The 22,416-nt window shown below is 39.6% G+C and overlaps 1 protein-coding gene across 1 annotated transcript in view; it reads left to right on the top strand.

Annotated features, from left to right (window-relative positions):
- The window catches only part of exd3 (exonuclease 3'-5' domain containing 3), a 51,690-nt gene that overhangs the window by 767 nt on the left and 28,507 nt on the right, over positions 1 to 22,416 (top strand). The window contains exons 3-20 of the mRNA XM_084746196.1: positions 367 to 426; positions 6,792 to 6,856; positions 8,142 to 8,303; positions 8,801 to 8,986; positions 9,077 to 9,130; positions 10,028 to 10,167; positions 10,268 to 10,374; positions 10,454 to 10,527; positions 10,885 to 10,923; positions 11,524 to 11,690; positions 12,858 to 13,011; positions 13,170 to 13,368; positions 13,463 to 13,572; positions 14,389 to 14,572; positions 14,720 to 14,892; positions 15,683 to 15,901; positions 16,026 to 16,079; positions 16,913 to 17,044. Coding sequence (XP_084602322.1) covers positions 399 to 426; positions 6,792 to 6,856; positions 8,142 to 8,303; positions 8,801 to 8,986; positions 9,077 to 9,130; positions 10,028 to 10,167; positions 10,268 to 10,374; positions 10,454 to 10,527; positions 10,885 to 10,923; positions 11,524 to 11,690; positions 12,858 to 13,011; positions 13,170 to 13,368; positions 13,463 to 13,572; positions 14,389 to 14,572; positions 14,720 to 14,892; positions 15,683 to 15,901; positions 16,026 to 16,079; positions 16,913 to 17,044 — 2,247 coding nt within the window. The 5' untranslated portion in view covers positions 367 to 398. The remainder of the gene's footprint in view (positions 1 to 366; positions 427 to 6,791; positions 6,857 to 8,141; positions 8,304 to 8,800; positions 8,987 to 9,076; positions 9,131 to 10,027; positions 10,168 to 10,267; positions 10,375 to 10,453; positions 10,528 to 10,884; positions 10,924 to 11,523; positions 11,691 to 12,857; positions 13,012 to 13,169; positions 13,369 to 13,462; positions 13,573 to 14,388; positions 14,573 to 14,719; positions 14,893 to 15,682; positions 15,902 to 16,025; positions 16,080 to 16,912; positions 17,045 to 22,416) is intronic.

Consider the following 22,416-nt stretch of genomic DNA (forward strand, 5'->3'; position numbering starts at 1 on the left):
GTGTGTAGCAGTGATAATATCAGCAAAACTGGTTCATAATCATATTGCATTTTCCCACTTTCCTTTGGCTTGATTTTCATTTCATTTTTGACCAGTTTTTGGCACAGTGACATAATTAAAGATAAAAAAAAATAAAATGGGCCAAAATAATTGCGAGCAAATTCATAAGCTTATAAGTCATGTGTAAGGTATTGTGTCTTGTTTTTTCAGCTCAATGCAGTTGCTTTACCATATTATTATGTGGTACACAATTACATATTTTGCAAATTAAAGTATCTCTACTTTCATTTTATGAGGGATAATAATTAATTTGAGTGAGATGCCCTGTTTATAGCACTGTGTTGTTTTGTTTACTTTCCTCACCAGAGTGACAGCAGCACACCATCCTGTGGACAGAGATGAGCCATGCTACGATGGAGGCAGTAGGTGTGTATTACATTTTACAACACACCATTCTCTTACAATATTTACTTAAAGTTACAAGACACTTTAATATTTTATTGATTTTGGCGGACCCTATGGACAAAACAGTAGTGTTTCCACCATAATAACCAAAAAACATATGGCCAAACATAGAATTATGGGAATAGAAATCCCCTCCTGCTTCTTTTTAACTGGCTGTCATGCTACTCACTGAAACTTTGCCAAGATAAATATAAATGCAAACTTGTTTAGCCTCATTTTAAGTAGAATGTGACTCTGTGGCAGGCATTTAAAACAGCTATAAAGAAATACCCCGTCTTCTTTTAGATGATCTTGTTTGCTCGGATATAGAAGCACCAGTAGTAAATTGAGACTGTTTCATAACCTTAACAATTTCCTTGTAGTAGCTTTAAGAATCAACATTAAAACTACGTTAAAAACTGACATGATTGTAAATTGTATTCACATATATTTTATGCAAAATACTACAGTACACAGTTCCAGGAGAAACTGAAATAGTTAACTTATAACAGGAGGCTGCATAACAATCAGTAAAGCAGCACTATAGCCATATCAGACTGACTTGATGGAGCTTAGGCCATCTGTTGTGCATCTGACCATGTTTAATCAACTCTTTGGACTGTATTGTTTATGTCCTAAATTCAGCATACCACAAGGAGTTTTAACTGGTTATGAAACAGTTTTGATTTAATTCTAATGCCTCTATATGACCTACATAAGCAAACAAGACCATCAGTGAGAAAACTGGCTACTTCTAAATAGTTACTCTTAATGCCTGCCACGGGGTCAGATTCTCTGTGAAATCAGATGAAACAGACCTGTGTTTACATTTGCACAGACATTGAGTTGTACATTAGTGAGTTAAAAAGAAGCAAGAGGAGATTTTTACTTAGATAATGTAATTTTTTACATTATGGACAACACACAGATAGATATACCTGCACCCGAGACCTGATGAACCAAGAAGCCTAGCTGCTGTGTCAGACTGCCTCAATGATATAAACCGTTGGATGACCCAGAACTTTCTTTAACTTAACAACTCTAAATCAGAAGTCATACTGTTCAGTTCTCCAAATTCCATCATTCCCATCAAAAACAGCCTTGGTCCCCTGTCCACAAATTTGACCACTGCCAGAAATCCAGGAGTAATATTTGATTCAGATCTCAGCTTCCAAGCATACATCAAAAAAGTTGTCCAGCCCTGTTGTGTCCATCTATGTACCGTCTCAAAAGTCAAACCGCTGCTCTCACACTCTGACCTGGAAACGGTCATCCACTCATTCATATTCTCCGGACTCAATTACTGGAATTCACTTCTGTCTGGTATTAGCCAAAAATCACTCTCCCGTCTTCAACTGGTCCAAAATGCAGCAGCTAGGCTTCTTACTGGTTTTAAGAGACGACATCACATCACCTCAATCCTGGCTTCCCTCCAGTGGCTTCCTGTACATTTTAGAATTGATTTTAAGATTTTACTGATCACTTTTAAAGCCCCTCTGGGTTTGGCTCCTAGCTACATAGCTGAAATGTTAACCCCTTATGAGCCAGTACGCAGCCTTAGATCCTCGGGCGGAGCCCTCCTGGCTGTTCCAAAGGCAAGGCTTAAATCTAAAGGTGACTGCGCTTTTTCCATCAGGGCCCCTCGACTTTGGAACGACCTGCGAGGATATAAGGCTTGCAGAATCAGTGATATCTTTTAAATCGCTTCTTAAAACCCATTTTAGGGCGCCCCTATAGCTCAGTCGGTAGGGCGTGCGCACCATGTATTGAGGCTGTTTGTCCTCTGCAGCGGCCGCCGGTTCGAATGCTGCCTGTGGCTCATTTGCTGCGTGTCATCCCCTCTATCTTCACCCCCCTTTCCTGTCATACCTTCAGCTTTCGCTATCAATAAAGGCAAAAAGCCCAAAAAATATCTTTAAAAAAAAAAACAAAACATTTTATAGACTTGCTTTTATGTGATGTTGTCGTTTCTTTTTAAGATATTTAATTTTTATCCTTTTATTTGTACTTACTTATTCCATTCCTTTATTATTTATATTGACTTGACAACATCATGTTATGTCTCTGTAATCTCTGCCCTCTTTATTTTAATTTATTCTTAGTGTCACATTTTTCTAGTTTTACTATCTTTGCTTGTGTCTTGTTGTACTTCAGTTTTAGCTTGCTCCTGTTTGGCCATCTGTTGTTATTTTGTTTCTTTGGTTTCCTGCTCTTGGGCTCTTTTGCTTTGTCTGTTAAAGTACTTTGTAAACTATTTTTTTAAAGGTGCTATAGAAATAAAGTTATTCTTCTTCTTATTATTATTATTATATTTTGTTGTTATGGCAGTGGAAACACTACTGTCTTGTCCACAGGGGACTCCACTAATTAATTTTAATAGATTACATTTTTAATTAATAATATTTTTGGGGGGGCTTTTTTGCCTTTATTGAGATAGGATAGCTGAAGATATGACAGGAAAGGGGGTAGAGAGAGAGGGGGGATGACACGCAGCAAATGGGCTGCAGGTAGGAATTGAACTGGCAGCCGCTGCAGAGGACTGACAGCCTTAACACATGGTGTGCACACCCTACCAACTGAGCTATAGGGCTGCCCCAGCTACAGCATTTTTAAGGTATTTCCTGTTATAGTGTAGATTCATGTGTTGCCACATACTAGTGACTATCTTTGACTCATCTCTGATTTGTAGCTTTGTTTACACGTGTTTATTGGCGACATTAGTTTGCTGAAGACCAAGTGCATATAGGTTATACAGTGATATCAGCATCATTATTCTTTTTCATTGGAGAGCCTGTAGTTATGTGTCAGACCACATTTGGATAGAAACCAAGTTGTAGTGGGTCAATCCTGGAGAGGTAATTAACATGCAAACACTGCTTTAAAAGGCATCAAATTCTGTAAGTGCTTGTACTCTCCTCGATTTCAAGAATCTGTAATGGCACCTGTTGAAAGGTTTTTCCAGCACCTACAACAAAATACAAAAGGGGAGAAGTACTTGTAGAAGAATGTTGTGGCATCCTTCCAGTGGAGTTGGGCCACTTGCACAACCTCTGCCAAGTCACACTGAAGCTGTTCTGGTGGCTGTAGTGACACCAAATGCCCCATTTAGACACTTGATCTTTGTGTTTCCTTTATTTTGGCAGCTGCCTGGCAACAGGCAGTCAGACCTGCCTGTAGATTTAATCTCTGTCTAATTTTACTGAAATTCAAGTGTGACTTTTATTGTTTTGTAAAAGTGGGAGGTTAAGATAGTGTCTTATTACTTTAAAATCCACTTAGTGTAAAATGCAGTATTTTCTCATGTGACAAATTATCAAAAAAAAAAAAAAAAAAAATCACCATCCCAAAGGTGAATGAGTGCATGTACTGTATGTGTGTCTGTGTGTATTCATATGTGGTGATGGAGGTTATTATGTTGTAGTGAATGGGGAGCCTCCAGCTCTGTCATTCACCCACAAGCCAAGACTATAAAGAAGCTACATGCTCCACATTCCTCTCCTCTCCTTCTCTGTCCTCTCGTCTCCTCTCCTCACACAAACAGTGAGACCGAAGTGAAGTGGGTTGTGCTGTTTGTGTTTGTGTGAGTCTCTGTGCACGTACGCATGTCAGTCACTGGGATGAATGGGCTGGAGTGGGGTGTATAACAGCAGAGAACCAACCGACTATTCAAATGCTTGAAATTCAAGGACCTTTCAGTGGACCGTTGCAGTGTTTTTGCATGTCTTAGCCCATTTACTACATATCCAGTCTACTTGTTTTCCATAGCATGCTGTAATGTTACTGTCAAAGCTGTGACATCATGGTGAGATACTCAAGTGTGGGTTGATTTGAGAAGTCTTTGTCATGTTAACCATGCAACAATTAATCATCTTTTACAAAAAAAAATAAAAGAGGATATTGTATTCACTGAAATGGATTACATGCATACAGTTTCTCAAGCAACCTTTAAGTAACTTGAAATAGATTTGCACTTTTGGGTGAGATGTCTCCCTTTTCTCAAATGTTTTAGAAGTAGATGACACTCGGTTTGTGGTGCTTGAAGTGCCAAAAAACAAACAATACGCAGAGTTTCATGTAGGAACTTTTTTCTGTCTACCATCCACCAACTATATTGCCACACAAAAAGTAGTGTGCATTTACTCATGGCAAAGAGTTTCATGCTTCTGACAACGCGGGAACATTAATGGCATCTTCTTCACCTGAACCCTAATCTCTTGTCCATGAGTAGATTCACACTTCCTTCTGCATGATGATACTGTTGGGGGTGAAGTTTGGTAGAAAACAGTTCCTACATGAAACTGTTAACTTGAAGGTCTGTGGACTGTATTTTTTGGCACTTTGAGCACTATCTAGTGCCATCTAGTTCCATTATATTCAAGAAGAGGCAGAAATCTCTACAGCTGATATCCCCAAAAGTTGGCAACTCGGACAAAAATGGATAAATGGTACTTCAGGCCAGAGGAAAAATATGTATTTTTGATTTTGCGGTGAACAGTTCATTTAAAACCAGTGTATACTTTGGAAGGCAACTGACACTAATGTAGAGCATGCATGATTTCTACTAAATGGGCCAGAACATGCAAAAACGCTGGCATGGCCCAACTGGCTTTTTTTTTTTCTAAAATAAAAACATGGAACCAAGTGAAAGACTCAGGTGGCTAAAGGTTATGTTTAAGAGGCAACATGAAATAGACAAAAAGTGTCAGGCATGGAGAGATACAGTTAAGAAAGAGGCCGACACGGAGAGAGGGAGAGGCCTTTCGGTCTGCTTTCCCAGGCTATGCATCAGGAAGGTTGTATTTTTTACACCATGACCACCACATAGCCCTTTCCTGGGGAAATCCGAGACAAAATCGAGAGAGGTTGCTGCAGGGAGGGAGAGACGAACAGGAAAACTAGCCCTGGGAAGGAGGGAGGGAGGTAGGGGGGCAGGTACGGTGGAGCCCACACAGCATGAGCGACGGAGAAAGAAGCCGGAGCTTTCGTGGAAGGCTCAGTGGAACACACACACAGGCAGATAGACACAAAACATGAAGCACATATCCATCCTTACATCTCCTCTTGTTTCTAGGCCCTTTTACCCACCGTGTCCTTCCAAAAAATGTGCCCCGAGAGTCGTCTCTAGAGTATTTTGGCTGCAGAGTCAGCTGGAATGCAGAGCTAATGCCGGGTTCCTCCACTATCCAACCAGCCTCAGCTGTTAATCCGATGTTATGGCTGCTCTGCCATGCCTGTTAAAGAAATAATATTTGACGTTATGACTGCTCAGCTATGCCTGTTTTAACGAACAATATTTCCAGTATATCACATTACCTGTAAGCTAAGATTTAGATTGGACACAAAACAAGACCATTTGGCATCTTTTCTTATCATGACCGGAACTTAAGAGCAAGGCTAAATCAGCATTGTGGTTTTCAGAATAGTTTTTATGACCTGTACCAAATTTATACTTGTACTGCAAGGTAAAGGCCATTATGACCAGGAAGAGTTCATAACAACAAATGTCCAAGCAAGCAACTGTGCTAACTGGAAAAAATAAACGTCTTGTCATCACAAACCTCAGTACAAAAATGAAATTGATTGCAATTGTTGGCAAACTGACCCATTTGCATAGCCCCCACATATTTGTTTTATGAATTCCAGCCCTCAAAATTGCAACACCACTTCCTAAGTATTTGAGATATTTTGTAAAACATGAATAAAAACAGAATGCAATGATTTGATGCCTGCAACACATTAAAAAAAAAAGTTCAGGCAGTGGCAACAAAAGACTAGGAAAGCTGAAAAAAAACCCACCAGTGTGTAACATTTGATAGGTAAACAGGTTAACAGTATCAGTGACAGTAACAGTGTTAACAGGTGACAGTATCATGATTCGATATTAAAAGGGGCATCCTCAAAAGGCTCAGTTGTTGACAAGCAGAGGCGGATGGGGTTCACCACTGGGAAAAATTGCGTGGGGAAATATTCCAACAGTTGAAGACCAGTGTTTCTCAACACAAAACTGCAAGGAATTTAGAGATTGCACCCTTTCTCCTAGTATGTGAGCTCAGCTAGGTCAAAGTTTTTGCAAATCATTGTATTCTGATTTTATTTACATTTTATACCAGGCCCAAACTTTTTTTGAATTGGGGTTGCATATCCTGCGGTATTTGCGTCGAAAAGAAGTTTAGTTTTCCCAAATCAACATGCTATACTATGTCCAAAACACTATATGAGCCATTGGGTGCCTGATGAAAAAAAAAACAACTAAAAAGGCCAATAGGTTTGATTCCTTGACAGGTTGATAGAGGTCAAAGGTCAGAGTGAAACCCCACCTCATCTATGCGTGTGTGTGATCCCCCCAGGTCTTGACCCTGCCGTGCTGAGAGACGAACTCCTTGAGCTGTGGAACCGGAAAGATCTGCAGACGGTGAGAGTCACTTTCACAGCGTGTGTCAATTCCACACATGCAATATTGGGTGTGTATGTGTTTACAAAGGTAGAGAGTCTTTGTGTGTCTGTAAGACGCACTTGCACAGGAAGGAACATGAGAGAGAGAGAGAGGGAGAGAGAGAGAGAGAGAGTCTGGATACCGGCATGTATAAATGAAGCTCACCAGTGTGTGTGTGCGTGTGTGACTGTGTGTGTTAATGAGGAAACCAGAGTGTCTGTCAGTAGGAAGGAAGGAATTTGTGTTGCACTGAATGAACTTGAGATCTGTGTGAGGAGGATATTGAGTGGATGACATCTGTTTTGCAAATTAAGACGCAGCGCGAAGCATTTTCTCACACAGATATTATTTTCTTGTGTAGGAAGTTTCTAATGCCAGAGTTTGCATTCTTTAGCTGAGACCTAAAATGTGTCACAAGTCTCTGTGTATGCGGGGCCCAGGGAGGGAAGTTAGCTGTTTGTCTTCAACAGCTCCTTTGTTTCTACTGTTTTAACCAGCAATTTTTACAAATTTACTGGAAAACACATAGAAAACCTGTAATATTTATTACATTTTTTTTTTACATTTGGTTCATCGTGGAATACTCCCCTCCAAGGCTTTACACAGTGAAACTTTTAGGCAACTGGTTGCACATTGCATGTAATTTCCATAATTTTTTTGCGAAAAAAACAAAAGAATTGTTTTCTTATATCAAGTGGGATGTCAAGTCAGGTAAACCTGCAATGATTAATTTATTATTAATTGATTATTAAATTAATTGCCAACTATTTTGATAATATTTGAGTCATTTTTAAAGAGAAGTCAAAATTCTCTGATTCTTGTTTCTGGAATCTTCTTTTTCTGGTTTCTTTCTAGTACAAAACTAATAATTATTTTCATTATTGATTAATCTGTTGATAATTTTTTCAATTAATTGATTAGTTGTTTGGTTTACATAAATCAGAAAATGGTGAAAAATGTTGATCCCAGTTATCCAAAGCCCAAGGTGATGTTCTCAAATGTCTTGTTTTCTCCACAACTCAAAGATATTCAATTTACTATCATAACTGATCAGTTGATTATTGAAATAGTTGGCAATTAATATTCAATTAATTGATTAATCATTTCAGCTCTAGTTTCTTTAGTCCTCTGTGACAGTAAACTGAATATTTTTGGTTTGTGAACAAAACAAGACGTTTGAACTGTAATGTTTTATTTTATCTAGCTTTTCCCCTCTATAACTTTAGTTTTAATTCACCACTCCCTCCCATTTCCCCTCCAACAGCTACGTTTGGCAGCCCTCCGGGGATTTTCAAAGCTGTCTGAGCCGCTTGAAGGCTTGCTAACACTCCTGGAGAGCTGTCCAGGCAAACAGAAAGGTCGAAGCCACACCCTCGGCCATCACATCCTCATGGAATTCCTGACATGGATGAAGGAACATCCGCAGGTAGACGTGATCCATCAGGCAAAACTTTATAAACGAAAGAAATGCACATTGCCATCAGTTTCAGACCTTCTATAATTCTAGTCCAAACGGCATCATCACAATGCGCACCATCTAAAGTCTTAAAAAATATTTTTACACATCTGTGTCACCTGCAGACAATTTTTATGTGCATATTGTAACAGTAGTTACATGTAAAATTGATTACATTGCCATCTTTGTAAACTGGCAGAAGACATTTTCATGACAGTTTCATGAGGTGCGATGCATCTGAAAAGATAATACTGGGGCATATGGATTATGTAAACTATTCTTGTTTGTTGTAAAATTTTTATCACTGACCTCCTGATGATCTACCTGCATGGCTACATGTGTATTGTAACACCACAACAGCGAGATTAGTTCCAACAATTATTGCTCTTCGTTCCAGGCTCTTCTTTTTTTGTCCATGTTTTGAATCCTGTTTTTTTGGTTCATCGTAATTTGTGTCCCTACTCCAGGTGACCCTGAGTTCACTCTCAGAGCAGCAAGCAGTAGTGCTCCAACAGCGGGCTCTGAGCTTGCTTACAGATGCCCAGAGCAGCTTTATAGAGAGTCTCATAAGCATCTACCAACTTCATTCGATGGATCCGACCGTACTCCGACCGCACATTGTGAGGTTGCAGGCTCTTAACTGCTACAAAGAGGTGAGTCCCTCATTTGATGTTTACCCAAAGTCAAATTAATGCTGAAATAAAAGAATTTCTGTCTTGATTTGCACTTTGTGCTTTTACCAGGCAGCAGTGCTCAGCATAAAGCTGCAGTTACAGAAGGAACTGAATATGGAGGAGGTGAGAAAACATTTTCAGCAGACATGTCTGTAACCTTTGTGCATGTTGCATAGGCAGTGAATACATAACTACTATTAACAGAGTTTAAAATTCTGGTGGGGTTGTTTGAGGCATTCATCCATAGTCAGTGTATTACCTACAGTAGATGGCGGGCAGCACGCCCCCAGTTTAGAGAAGCAGCAGGAGTACCGCTGCTGGAAGCTAAGCAATGTACTGCTGTATACAGGGTCAACAGCAAACTTACACCACCTAAAACAAAGTCTATCACTTGAAGTCTGTGCTATATGTTGAATATCTACAGTGCTTTACCTTGCCGTCAGACAGCATTTTCTGATAGGAAGATTATCTTTATATAAGTCTCCCTAGAGCAACCAGACTCCTTTGGCAAAATTAGTAATTTTGTCTTGCAGAAGACAGGATTTGCTTATTTACTACTGCCTCAGTCTGTTAGTTGTTTGTTTTTATAGTGTGAGTTTTAAAGTAACTTCTGTGTTCTTACTGTTTTTGCCCATGGAGTCTGGTTGCTTTAGAGAGCGATATTTGGCTTAAAAATGGCAGATCCTGTCATAAAAGGCTGTCTAATATTCTAGATATTGGGCAATCTTAAACTGATATTGACTGAGGTGGGCCTCTTTCAAGTACCTAAAATCTGTTTTGCTGTTGAATCTGTCCACAGCAGTACATTGCTAATCTTCATACTGGTGCCCCTCTCTGCTTCTTCAAACTGCCAACAACTATCTAGGTACCAACTGTAGGTAATACACTGTCTACGGATAAGTATCTTATGCAGCACCACTTCAGAATATTCAGAGTATCCCTGTAGGATGGGTTGAATCTGAACTTTTCAAAGTGGCCCCTCTAATTTCCAAAATCATCATCTCCAACTTTCTCCTGCAGATGTGTGTACCACTAATCTTGCAGAATAAGCTGCCAATGGCAGAATCCTTTGTCACAGGACACAACCATCTAGAACAAGAACTGGTGACACTGCTGGACTCATGGTGCCACCCTAGCTTCAGTGTGGAGGAAATAAAAAAGTAAGGAGCATGTGTGAACATACCGGAGCACGGTATGTGTATCGGCGTCAGTGTTCCACTGCATGAACTCACACAGTTGTGTCTGCATGTGTTTCCACAGACGGTTCCCTCACCTCTTGCTGTCCAAGCCATGCATGGACCAGATCCAACCCAAAATGCTCACCAAACAAATATACAGACTGATGGAGAAATTCAACATTGACCAAGGTGTGTGACAGGATACATGTTGTAGTTGTTCATGTCCACCTCAGGCAGAAGTGATTGTGACCTTGTGTTTTTGACTCAGGACTGTGTCCCAATGCTCTGCACAAGAGGAGATTGGACTCGTTGCGTTACCTCATGTATGCAAGGTTTGTGGAGGTAAGTGACGCAGCAGGCTGTGTATTATATTTAAACATCATGATTTATAGCCACTATTCAAGAAGGCTACCCAGTACTTTTCACTTTTTTTTTAGCTAGCTCCACCTTCAGTTCTTAACTCCACTGACCTTTCAGTAAATACACTTTGCAGGCTCTTTCTTAAGAGTGTGCCCTTTAACAGTCTTACTGTTTCCCCTCAAAGACTGATGAAATATTAATGGTTGTAGATGAACATATGAAGCCAGGACTATTGGAAGTGGACAGAAATGATTACATTTACCCATAATCACTCAAAGTCTGAGAAGAGTGAAAAACAATTAATTGAATTAAAGTTTTGACTGACTTTTGCTCTTTCAGAAAAGCATGACAGAGGAGAACTGGAGTGACCATGTACAAGTAGGTGTTGCTTGTAGTTGTGTATGCATATGACAGTGAGTAGTATACTGTACTGTATATGTGTGTGTGTGTGTATATATAGATAGATATATAGATAGATTATATTACTACCAATCCAACAAGCAATCAGACTTTATTTGTATAGTACCTTTCATACAAACAAAATATAGCACTAAGTGCTTCACACAATTAAACAGTAACCACCCTCATGCATGCACAAAGCAATAAAGGACTTTGTAATTAATGAAACACTCAATAATGACAGCACTCACATAAACTATCTGGAACTCCCACAAGGAAACCACAAGGCCTCACAATTTTATACAATAACTATCTCTTGTGAAAAAAAGACAGCAGAAAAGTGATGTATGAAAAAAGAATAAATATTTAAATTTAAATACATTTTTAAAAAATCCAAACCAGTCAATTAAAAAGTAATTGAAGGATTAAGAGCACAAGATAAAGTTACAAGAGAGGACATGTATTGAATTGAGCAAAACCAGAAATGAAAAGGAGGGTATTAAAAGGAAAATGCTGTATCACTAGCATAAGTAAGATGATGCAGGATGTATGATTTTTGTGTGTATTATGTATGTGTAGTTTGTAGTTGCAGATGACCTTGAGCTTCAGATCATGTTGGTGGAGATGTTGGTGAAGTATTCTGGTCTTCGGACAGCCTCTCAGTGGTCACTGAGATACAAAGTCCCCAGATATCGACTTCCCTTTGGGGTATGGGAAACGCAGCAGAGTCTACCGCCTTGTCTGCAGTGAGTGACAAAATGTGCATAAACATATCCCATGATGCAATTTGTGGTATTCACAGGCTCTACTTCTTTATACTATATAAAAATGAATAGTTGCAGACTCTTGAGTTTTTATCCCTGAAGTGCAAACTGAAGCCTAAGTTTGTTCACCACATCCTCTTCTCACATGTAAAATGTTACTCTGACGTCACCTCTTTAGCCACAGCTGCTCAGTACTGTCCTATTAACACAGATTTTGAACTAAATTTCCCGTTCGACTTTTACAGATTGTGTGGGTTAAAATATTAATGTGCGTTGAGGCTGTTTCCTGAGTTTGAAACAGAATGATGTGACTGATAAATCTTGTTGTGATTGTGTGTTTGTTAGTTATTAAAGCGATAGTCTGGAATATTTGAAGTGGAGTTGCATGAGGTACTTATCAGTAGTCAGCATATTACAGTAGATGGCGGTCAGCATGTCCTCAGTGTGGAAAAGCAGCAGGGGGCCTGGTGAATGAAGCTAAACACCATACTGCTATGGATAGGGTCAGCAGCAAAATGTTTCTGCCACCTGAAAAAATCAATATAGTTCAGGTACATGCTATATTTAGAATATTTTTACCACTTTACCTTGCCTCCAGATGGCCTTTTCTAACAGAAAAACCACCATTATATAAGCCAAATATCACTCTCTTCAGACCAACCGAAGTATTTGACAACTATTTGTCATTTTACAGAACACAGGAGTTGTTGGTCTACCGCTGCTGAGGTTGGTTAGGTTGGTTGCTGTTTTTTTTTAAGTGGCTAAAATACATTGCATAGCTTCTGTGGTGCTACTGATAGGACTCCTTTGTGTTTCTTCAAACTGGAGGCATGTTGACCACCATCTTGTGTAGGTAATACACCTATTACATATACCTCATACAACCCCACTTCAAATAATCAAAACTACCCCTTTAAAAATCTGACATTTCCCATATTTTGTTGAGGTGCTACTAATTTGTTAGATTGAATGCTGTGTGATTAGTCACTCAAAAATAATCAGTCTTTAGTCTTTTTTTAAATCAGTTTCTGTCTCTCTAATCAGGCTCTCCATCTCTTATTCTGCGTTAGCTGATTGTGTGGTTAGTTGCATTTTGTTTCATTTTAATGTGCACACTCACACAAATGTACATGTCTTGCCTCTGCTCAGACAGATATGTCTGAGTGGTTCAACAGAAACTGAGGACTGGACGCTGTCTCAGTCTCACTGCCAGAAGTTCTACCAGGTGCCCCTCACCAAAGACAACATTCATTTTGTGGACACGCTGGAAGCTCTCCAGAGATGTCAAGACATTGTGCTGAAGGTAAAAAGAAGTGAATGCTTGATTTTGTGTCTTTAGTCTAAATAAACCATTAATGTAAATCTCTGTATATAATGGGTAAGCATTTTTCGTGGCAAGTATTTGTGGTAAATCATATTTTGTTTGCTGTGTTATCCACCTCTGTCTTCATCTTTTCTTAGGAAGGTGGTGTAGTAGGAGTTGACATGGAGTGGCAGCCCACATTTGGCTGTATCTCAACTCAGAAAATTGCCCTGATACAGCTTGCAGTTATTGACCAGGTTTTCTTATTAGACACCTGTGCAAACGGATTCTGTCAACATCCAGATACTGTTAATTTCATCAGGAGCTTGTTCTCTGAAAAAAATGTTCTTAAACTGGGTAAGCAAGAGACTGGAAAAAAGTAAAATCAAATCCATTGGAAGCGTTTCTTCTTGTACGTCTGTCTGTAACATTTTCCCTTGTTCCCATTCAGGTTATGGTATGTCAGGGGATCTCAAATGTCTCGTGGCCACCTGGCAACAGTTTTCAGAGGAGCCATTGAAGATGGAGGCAATGCTTGATCTCCTTAATATACACCAGGAGGTAACATTATCCTGTCACTTACATACCACATTACTTCTAAATTAATCAATAGAAAATATACCATCGGAGCCTTAATATCAGTTATGTTTTCAGAACTGCAAAAATTAAATAAATTATAAATTAAATATCTGCATATATGTATATATATGTATATATACATACACACACACACACACACACACACACACATATCCATGCATATATTGCATCTTCATTACAACACACCTAACGATGTGTCTTTTTGAACTTCTGATGTGCTTGTCTGAAGTTGAGCAAAACACTCAGTAAATGTTTGAGTGAATGTTTGACATTAATTGTTGATGTTTTGGAAGTGAAATTCTTCTCCATTCTTGCTTCACTTAAGGTGCTCAACAGTCTGGCGTGTGTTTTGACGTATTTTGTGCATCATAATGTGCCACATATTTTCAATGGGAGACAGGTCTGGACTGCAGACAGGCCAGTCTAGTACCCAAACTATTTTGCTACAAAGCCACACCGTAACACACACACACAGATTGTGTCTTGGTGAAATAAGCAGGGACATCACTGAAAAAAACATAATCTGGATGGCAGCATATGTTACTCTAAAACCTGTATGTACTTTATCCACCTTAATCGTTTTGGACCTCTGACCTTGAATAAAAAACAGATGCAGACCTTTGAGTTATAAGTTTTAGAACCCCAGTTCTAAATCCTTTATAAAGTTAATCAGGTTGCTGTAATTGTGATCATGGAAACTCTTTTTAGTGGAGTAATGCTGAACACTGGACGACACTGTTTAATCCTAACCTTTAATGTGTGTAATGCCTTTTGCAGATCCAGCGTGGTAAGGTCAAAAGGACTCAAAATGGACCTAAAGAAGTGATGGTAGGAGAGGACTCTGCAGAGAAAGGCCTCAGTCTGATGGTACAGCAGGTCCTGGGAAAGCCCCTGGACAAGACTGAGCAGATGTCAAACTGGGAGAAACGACCACTGCGCATCAGCCAAATTAGATATGCAGGTAAGGTATTATGCATTCACAGACAGACAATGACAGGGAGACAGATGGCTGCTGCTCTTCTCACTATAGAATATCAACACTTATTTTGTTATCCTCTGACGAGCTGCAAACCAAAAAGTTCTCTCCTCTCATTTCTTAACCTTCCAGTGGCAGATGCCTATTGTTTGCTGGATGTGTACTCTGCCCTCTCCAGCAACCCAGCATCCTTTGGGCTACCAGCTGACCTGCGCAGCATCTCCTCAAGCCAATCAGAGAAGAGTGTAGACAAGAAGCAGAAAGAGAAACAAGCCAAGCAGACTAAACAGGCCCATGACAAAGAGGTCAGGAGACAATTTGCTGATTTTCCACTAATTGCTGTTATTAATAGTTTTTAGTTATTTTTATGAGGTTCCAATGGATACCAAATGCCTTGAGGTCTAGGATGTGACGATAAATGAGTCACAAGTTTCCAAGGAAGTCAACACACAGGAGATAACACAAAGCCTATTCTTCCTCTTTTGTTTCTATTGCATCCTTCGTGACAGATATTTTTTTAAGTCACAGATAGTTTAAAATCAATGAGATTTATGAGATAACAAATTGCAGAATTACCAACCAATTGATGAATACTCAACCTATACAAACAAGGATCTGCATCTGTTATTTGTGTTCCTCTTTTGTATTACTGGCTGCCTAAACAGTGTTTTCACAGTGACCGATACCATTACACACAATACTCTACTGCTAAAATATTGAACCAGATATGATGTTGTTGAATATTCTGAACATAGAATATCCTAATAACTGTAATAAGAAAATAATGAAATTAGCTTCTCAACTGAAATACTTTTGTCTGAAAATGAGTTACTCTTTATCACAAACCACTTGTGTCATAATAACCTGTGAGCTTCCAAGAAAACATCCACCTAAAGAACCTGTGTTTTAGCATTCATTCTGCAGGGAGGGATAATATGTGTTTGACCAAGACACTTCAGCCGCTCCTATCAGCTCCAGGGGTGCAGTTGTATAGCTCACCCTGTGCTTTGACCTCCCTGCACTGCCTTGCAAGTGAAAAGAAAATCCCCCTGTGGGGATCAGTTAAGTATCACATTATTGTCTCTGTCCATTTAGGAATGTCAGGGGGCTCAAAGGGTCAGTCCCCCTTGCTCTGGCACAGAGAAAGGCCTCCTGTGTGGCGAGAAGCCCTCAGAAGACACCCCTCCTCTGCCCCCCCAGCAGTTGCGGGTGGTGTGTGACAACATGCTGCAGGGACTCGGGAGGTACCTGCGCTGTTTAGGGGTCGATGTGGTCATGCTGGAGAACACAGATGATCACAGAGTAGCTGCAAAAGTGAGTCAGTGACACACATAGCTTTTTATACACAGACACCAAACACATTCAAGAGGAACCTAGAACAACAATACTGCATAATTAATATGTTTATTTGTTCTGATGTGTATTTGTTGTGTGTCAGTTAGCACAAGCTGAAGGCCGTGTCATACTTACCTGTGGACAGCCGTTCCAGACTGTAAGTACTAAATAATATGAATTCATGAACAAAACTCAAAACTACAAACACATAAACATAAGTTGTAGGGCTGTAATCAACCAAAGAAAATCTTGGCTGACTGAAATTCTACCTACTCTTCAACCAATCAGTTGCACAATACGCTATATTGTTATTGTCAGAGGATGTCTATCAAGAAAAGTTACACACAACATTAACAAACACACACACACTGGCAACAAGAATCAAAAAACAGATCTGGCTTCAGTATAATAATGAAACTAACCAAGCAGCAGTATAAACTTTCAAAAAAAGCAACATGAAAAACACTTACCGACATGCAACCTACTAATCTCATTACTTAGTTTGTGGGAATAGCCACATTAGCGGCGTGCTAATGCTAAGCTAACCAGGATAACCTACAAAATAAACACTAAAACAACAAGAAACATGGCAAAACTTACTGTACAGCTTTTGAGTTTGAAGTCTGGTCACAGACGTCATCGATCTATCAATGAGTTTGAACAGGTTTCGGTACCTGTGAAGAAGGTAGCACGACAAAGTAAAATCCACACACGTGTTGTCATCAAAAATAAACTTTTTATCCACTGAGGCGGGGGGCCAATGTAGCGAATTGTGCTGGTTCTTTCATCTATCACTCCAAAAGAAAATACATCAGGTCTGCGTATGTCCCGCCCTGAAAATAATGTTTTAAAAAGTGCTTCTCTTCTTGTGAAAGTAACACCAATGACTGTCTGACTTATGAGACTTTGGATGGACAAGTTGGACAAGAGCGAATAGACCAACCAACCAGAGGATGTCAGCCCTAATCTTGTCTCTGTTTCCCTATATAGCTGCGGTCACAGGTTGGTGAGGGTCGCTGTCTGTCCCTCGACTGCTCAGAGAAGGCCAGAGACCAGGCTATTCGTGTCCTCAGACACTTCAATGTCCAGCCCACTCCTGGTGATATATTCAGCCGCTGCCAGGTAATGACAATTTCCTAATGTCTTTTTGAAATGAACTGAGGTTAAAATTCATTAGCGGCTGAGTTCTATAATTTTCTACTCACTAAAATAATGTCAGTGATTATCAGTAACGTGGCAAAATAGTGAGAGAGACATAAGTTTACCAAATGATTTCTAAGATAAAACATCCCAACAAAATAGGAGGGAGAAAGAGGATGATAGACAGCTGGAGTGAAAGGGGTAAATGCTGTTTGAAGGCAAATTACCTTCATATAGTTAAAAAAAAACAATAATTTCAACATTTTAAGTGTACAAATGTGCTACAAATATATTTTAAACATTTTCTTTCACACACAACTTCCATTGAAAAAGAAGAGAAAGCTTGAGTTCCTGTATCAGTGGGAAGTACAAACAACATGAATACCCAGGCGCTATTTCTGTGGTTACAAAACACAACAGAACTGGTTAGGTTCCTGAATTATGAGAACAAAGCTTGTGGTGGCTGTGATGTTTTGTGCAACACTGATTGGAAAGGGAAGAAATAAATATGTGGTGATGGGAAGTAGGGCTTAAAAAATGTTATTTTACTTTCTGAGAAAATGTAATGTGTGGAGTGTTGTCAGGGGGGCGAGGGTGGTGGTCTTGACATGCTGAACTCTACGCTCCGAAAACAGCCTTCTCTGAAGATTGAAGGTTTACAAACTTGATATAGTTTGCAGCACTGGCTCTGGAATGAAACTCTTGTATAGGGGCTGGAGTCCCTTATTCTCTTAATGCACCTGGGTCTTGTTCATGAGTGAGAATGAGATGAAGTGAGAGACTGGCAGGCAGATTGGTGTGGCATTGGCCGTATTGTGAATGTTGTACTGGACTGATCATAAAAATGATATTTCAGATACAGGTGGACAGAATGGGCTAACGTTTACTGAAAGGAGGAGGAACTGATATTCAGAAGGAGCTTAAAGTTAGAGGTGGCCTGTTGACACTGTTTGGGTATCTAATCAGGTGTTGTTGGACGCACATGGGAGAAGTTAGCCTTCAGGACCTTCTGGTAGAAAGGCTTCAGGAAGTCAGGTGACATATAGAGGGGTGAAGTTCCTCCCCTTCCGATGTGCCCATTGGGACCTTAACAAAAAATATGGTAGGTAGTCTATGGCCAGAGACAAACAATTTGTTATTCCTGTGTGAATTGTGCCATAAAATACACGATGTTTGTCAGTTTAAAATGTAATTTGACAAGAACACTGCAATTTTTTGTAGGTTTGTTTGTTTTGTTTCTAGGAAGAAAGATAGGTTTAACCATACAGTTTAACACATGAAGTTGGAAGTCAATTCACTTTATGTGAACACATCTCCTCAAAAAACAGAATAATATTTTTCTTTCCTCAGTTATAAGAACATTGCTTACTTGCATTTGGATTCACATAAAGGTACCATGCACTGCATTATTCTAACTCCTGTCTGATCGTGTTTGTGGAGCCTAAAAAGATGTTTGTTGCTACCAATCATTGTCGGATTTACGGTACCTGACCTGTAGATATCTCCATGGGTGGCTGTTTAGGGAAACCTGTGTGTGCTTCGACGTTTGTGTTTGTATATCTGTGAGAGGGGGATCTTTGCAGGGCAGTTTCTAAACTTGGGTGTTCTGGCCTGTTCCTGGTAGGGGGCCCTAAATGTGTCGACATAACCCACTGGGTGTGTTTGTCTGAGACCTAAAATGTAAAAAATCTGGACCACCTGGATGCCACCTCCTGTCTTGATGGTACAAGGATGACGTAAACACTAAATGACCGGTGGCCAAATGGTCATCCACCTACCTCTCCTATTTATCACTCCGGACAGCCGTCACTTTGACATGTTGTAACTAAAGGAAGGCCAAATGTGACTTTAGTGTGACATACCACCAGTAACAGCTCTTCTTCAGATCTTCTCCATCAGCTCAGACAGAAAACCTGAGAAAACGTTTGTCTCAGCATCTGTATAATCCTTTACACGCTGAACAAAGATATAACTATCTCTAACTCAGCCTGATTTAAAATCTGTTTTAAAAAGAATGAATAGAAATGGATTGCCATCTGAATAGTTAAATATGTTACTGAAAAACTTCCAGACTAGGGTGGGTATGATTGTGTGTGTGTGAGTTAAAGAGAGTTTCACCCCTGGGGCTTCTCTGTGGCCCACCCAGGCGAAGTTAACTCCTTTGTTATCTGATTGTAAAGCTCTCTGATTATCAATGGATGGGTTAGTTTCTCTCCCTTTGTCTGTCTGTGTTTCTCCCTCCACTGATGAATGTCATGAGGAAAGAGAAGTGAAAAAAGACAGAGAAGAGGAGATTAACCACAGACTTGTGTACGTGTGTGTGAAGATTTTGCACTGAAAGGGTTAATGTTTGTCTCTGTGTATCAATAGGCCCAACAGAAATTTTAGAGGCATAGGAATGTGTGTCCACCATGGAGACCCCAAGAGGGAATAGAAGATGTACAAGGGCCTCATGTGTATGTGTGTCCTTGTCTGCATACTTGTGTAATAAAGAAGTGGTTAAAAAAGGGGAGAAAAATGCTTTAATATGATTCAGTATCTCTTTTCATTGTTTTTAATGGATTTATCTGCAATTGGTTTATCATGAGTGTGGTTCTGAGAGAGCCCAACTCCAGAAAACTCCAGTCGTGTTCTTTTATAGAGGTAATCTTAGGGAAATACTTAGTTGTGTATTCACACTAATTTAAAGTTATATCTGTGTAAGACGTAGAGTTGTTATGGGCCTGTTTTTTGGCTGATATCGGACCGATATCCGATATCAATATCGGATTGGGACACCCCTACTCAACGCAATACTTATTTTCTTCTTTTAATTATCAACCTGCTTCCACTGGTGGAATAGTGAAGTAAAAGTACCAATACTTTTGAAAACCTTAGTAGGAAAACAGGAATTTGTCAAGTATTTTTCTGTAAAGGCCAATCTAGTGACTGCACTGTGAATTAGCTTAGGCTGTAAGTGCTGTGGTATATATGACATTCGTTCATGGCGTATACTGCACCTATCCTTATTAGAAATAACTAAATTAGTAAATAACTAAATAAACGGCAGAGCTGCACCACACAGAATGAACTGGAAAACCTATAAGGAAACATTAATTGCTACTAATATCTAACATCTAATACATCTAATAATTGTTGACAAAACCTTTGTCTCATGAATTAAAATATAATCTATTTTCATCCATATTCTGTATGCAGAGTTCAACATCCATCGGCTGCATTTATCTTTTCAGTCGCAAACTGCAGCAAAAATATATTGAGAAAGATGACATGTGTCAAAGTATTTAACCTAGTCTGTAGTCCTTAAATTTCATCTGTGTGGATTCCTGTAGCGGGCTGGGTAAGAGGGTGGAGCTGGCGATTGGTCCATTAGAGTTTCCTTATTCAGCTATATCCTATCCCTACCACTAATGCCCTCTGCGTCTATACTTTCCACACACACGCACATACACACAAACACACACACTTCCGTTGGGCCGTGCAGTTCCATCAGATGTCCCATGCTGGCCTTTTATAGACATGTTGAGATAACAGAGATATGTTGAGAGATAGACATGAAACCAACCAAACACACACACACACACACACACACACACACACACACACACACACACACATAAATGCATATACACACTTACACCCCAATACTGACAAATGCACCTTGACACTATCACACACATACACAGTCACTTCAGCACCTTTACACACAGCAGTTAACAGCACACAGACTCAGACTCAGTCGTACACACTATTGCAGCAGAAACACTGGTTCCCACGCACCAGACTACTGGGGAAGTGAAAACAAGAGCAACAGGAACCGCCACACCGTGAGAGGGAGGGGCGGGAGGGATTGGGGGTTAGGGAGAGGAAAAGGGGAGGGAGGGAGAGAAGTGAGAACAGAGGTGATGGCAGGGAGGTAAAAAGAAAGAGAGAGAGAGAGACAGAAAGGGAACAGCAGTGAAAGCAAACGAGAAGGAGCAAGTGAGTCCGAGACAGAGAGTCCGAGACAAAAATAACACGGAGTAGCTGAGAGATTGTATGAGAAATAATCAGCGAGATGAGTGTTTGTTGAGTGAGGAAGAGTGAGAGGAAGAGAGAGTGTCTGAAAAAGGTGGCATTGAAGGAAGAGGAGGGGTGGAGGAGGGCGAGGCGATAGAAAGACTTGTTGTCTGTCCTTTGATCTACAAAGAGAGCCGCGGGCTGAGAAACAGGAGGAATGTGAGAGGTTGGGACACGTTTAAAGTTACCCTTCACTGGCTCTTTGTGTATATTTGTGCATGTGTGAGTGAAATGGGGCTAGTCAGTGTGAGGATGTGTACACATTTGTTAATGTCCAGAAGAAAACAGAAGTCACACTTATAGACTTGTATATTCTCACACCTTAATTAAATACACACACAGCGTTTGCATGACGCTAGTTCCCAAAAAGTTAGGACGTTGTGTAAATCATAAATAAAAACAGAATGCAATAATTTGCAAAAACTTTTTGACCTACGTTCAGTTAAATACAGTATAAAGACAAGGCATTTAATGTTAAAGTTGATCAACTTAATTGTTTTTTGTAAATATACACTCATTCTGTTTATTAAATGTGAGACAGGTCTGAACTGCAAGCAGGCCTACATGCAGGTTTTGTACCTTTCAGCTTGAATGGAGCTTTCACGGATGATAGTTATGTCATGACCTCTAACACACACTTGTAACTGACTGAGGCTTCATCAATTAACCAGTTTATCTGTGGAATGTTCCAAACAGGTGTTTTGAGCTTACAGCAACTTTTCCAGTCTTTTGTTGCTCCTGTCCCAACTTTTTTTGAAATGTATTGCAGACATCAAATTCAGAATGAATGTATATTTACAAAAAACAATCAATTTTATCAGTTTGAACATTAAATATCTTGTCTTTGTATATTATATTAAGGCTGCACAATTAGTCGTAATATCCATATACAACTTATTCAAGTTGCAGAAGCTGCCAATTTTAGATAAAGGAAAAATCTGTGATGAAACAGCGTCTCTTTGTAATGTATTCAACTGAATACAAGTTGAAAATAATTTGCAAATCATTGTATTCTGTTTTTATTTATGTTTTACGCCACATTCACATTTTTTTTTAGGATAGGGGTTATAGATAGCCACAAATATGCACACATGTCACACTGTGGTCGCACACAAGCTATGAAACCCGAACGCACATCCTCACATTTTTACAAACCCATTCAAAATGTGTGTGTGTGTGTGTGTGTCAGGGTTCCCACGCATCCTGGAAAACCTGGAAAACATTTGACCAATTTTCCAGTCATGGAAAACACATGGACCATGAGAAAAAAAAAGTCCTAGAAAGTGTTGAAAATT

Source organism: Lutjanus erythropterus, chromosome 20 (assembly GCF_056507025.1).
Source record: "Lutjanus erythropterus isolate fLutEry1 chromosome 20, fLutEry1.hap2, whole genome shotgun sequence".
Classification (NCBI taxonomy): Eukaryota; Metazoa; Chordata; class Actinopteri; order Lutjaniformes; family Lutjanidae; genus Lutjanus; species Lutjanus erythropterus.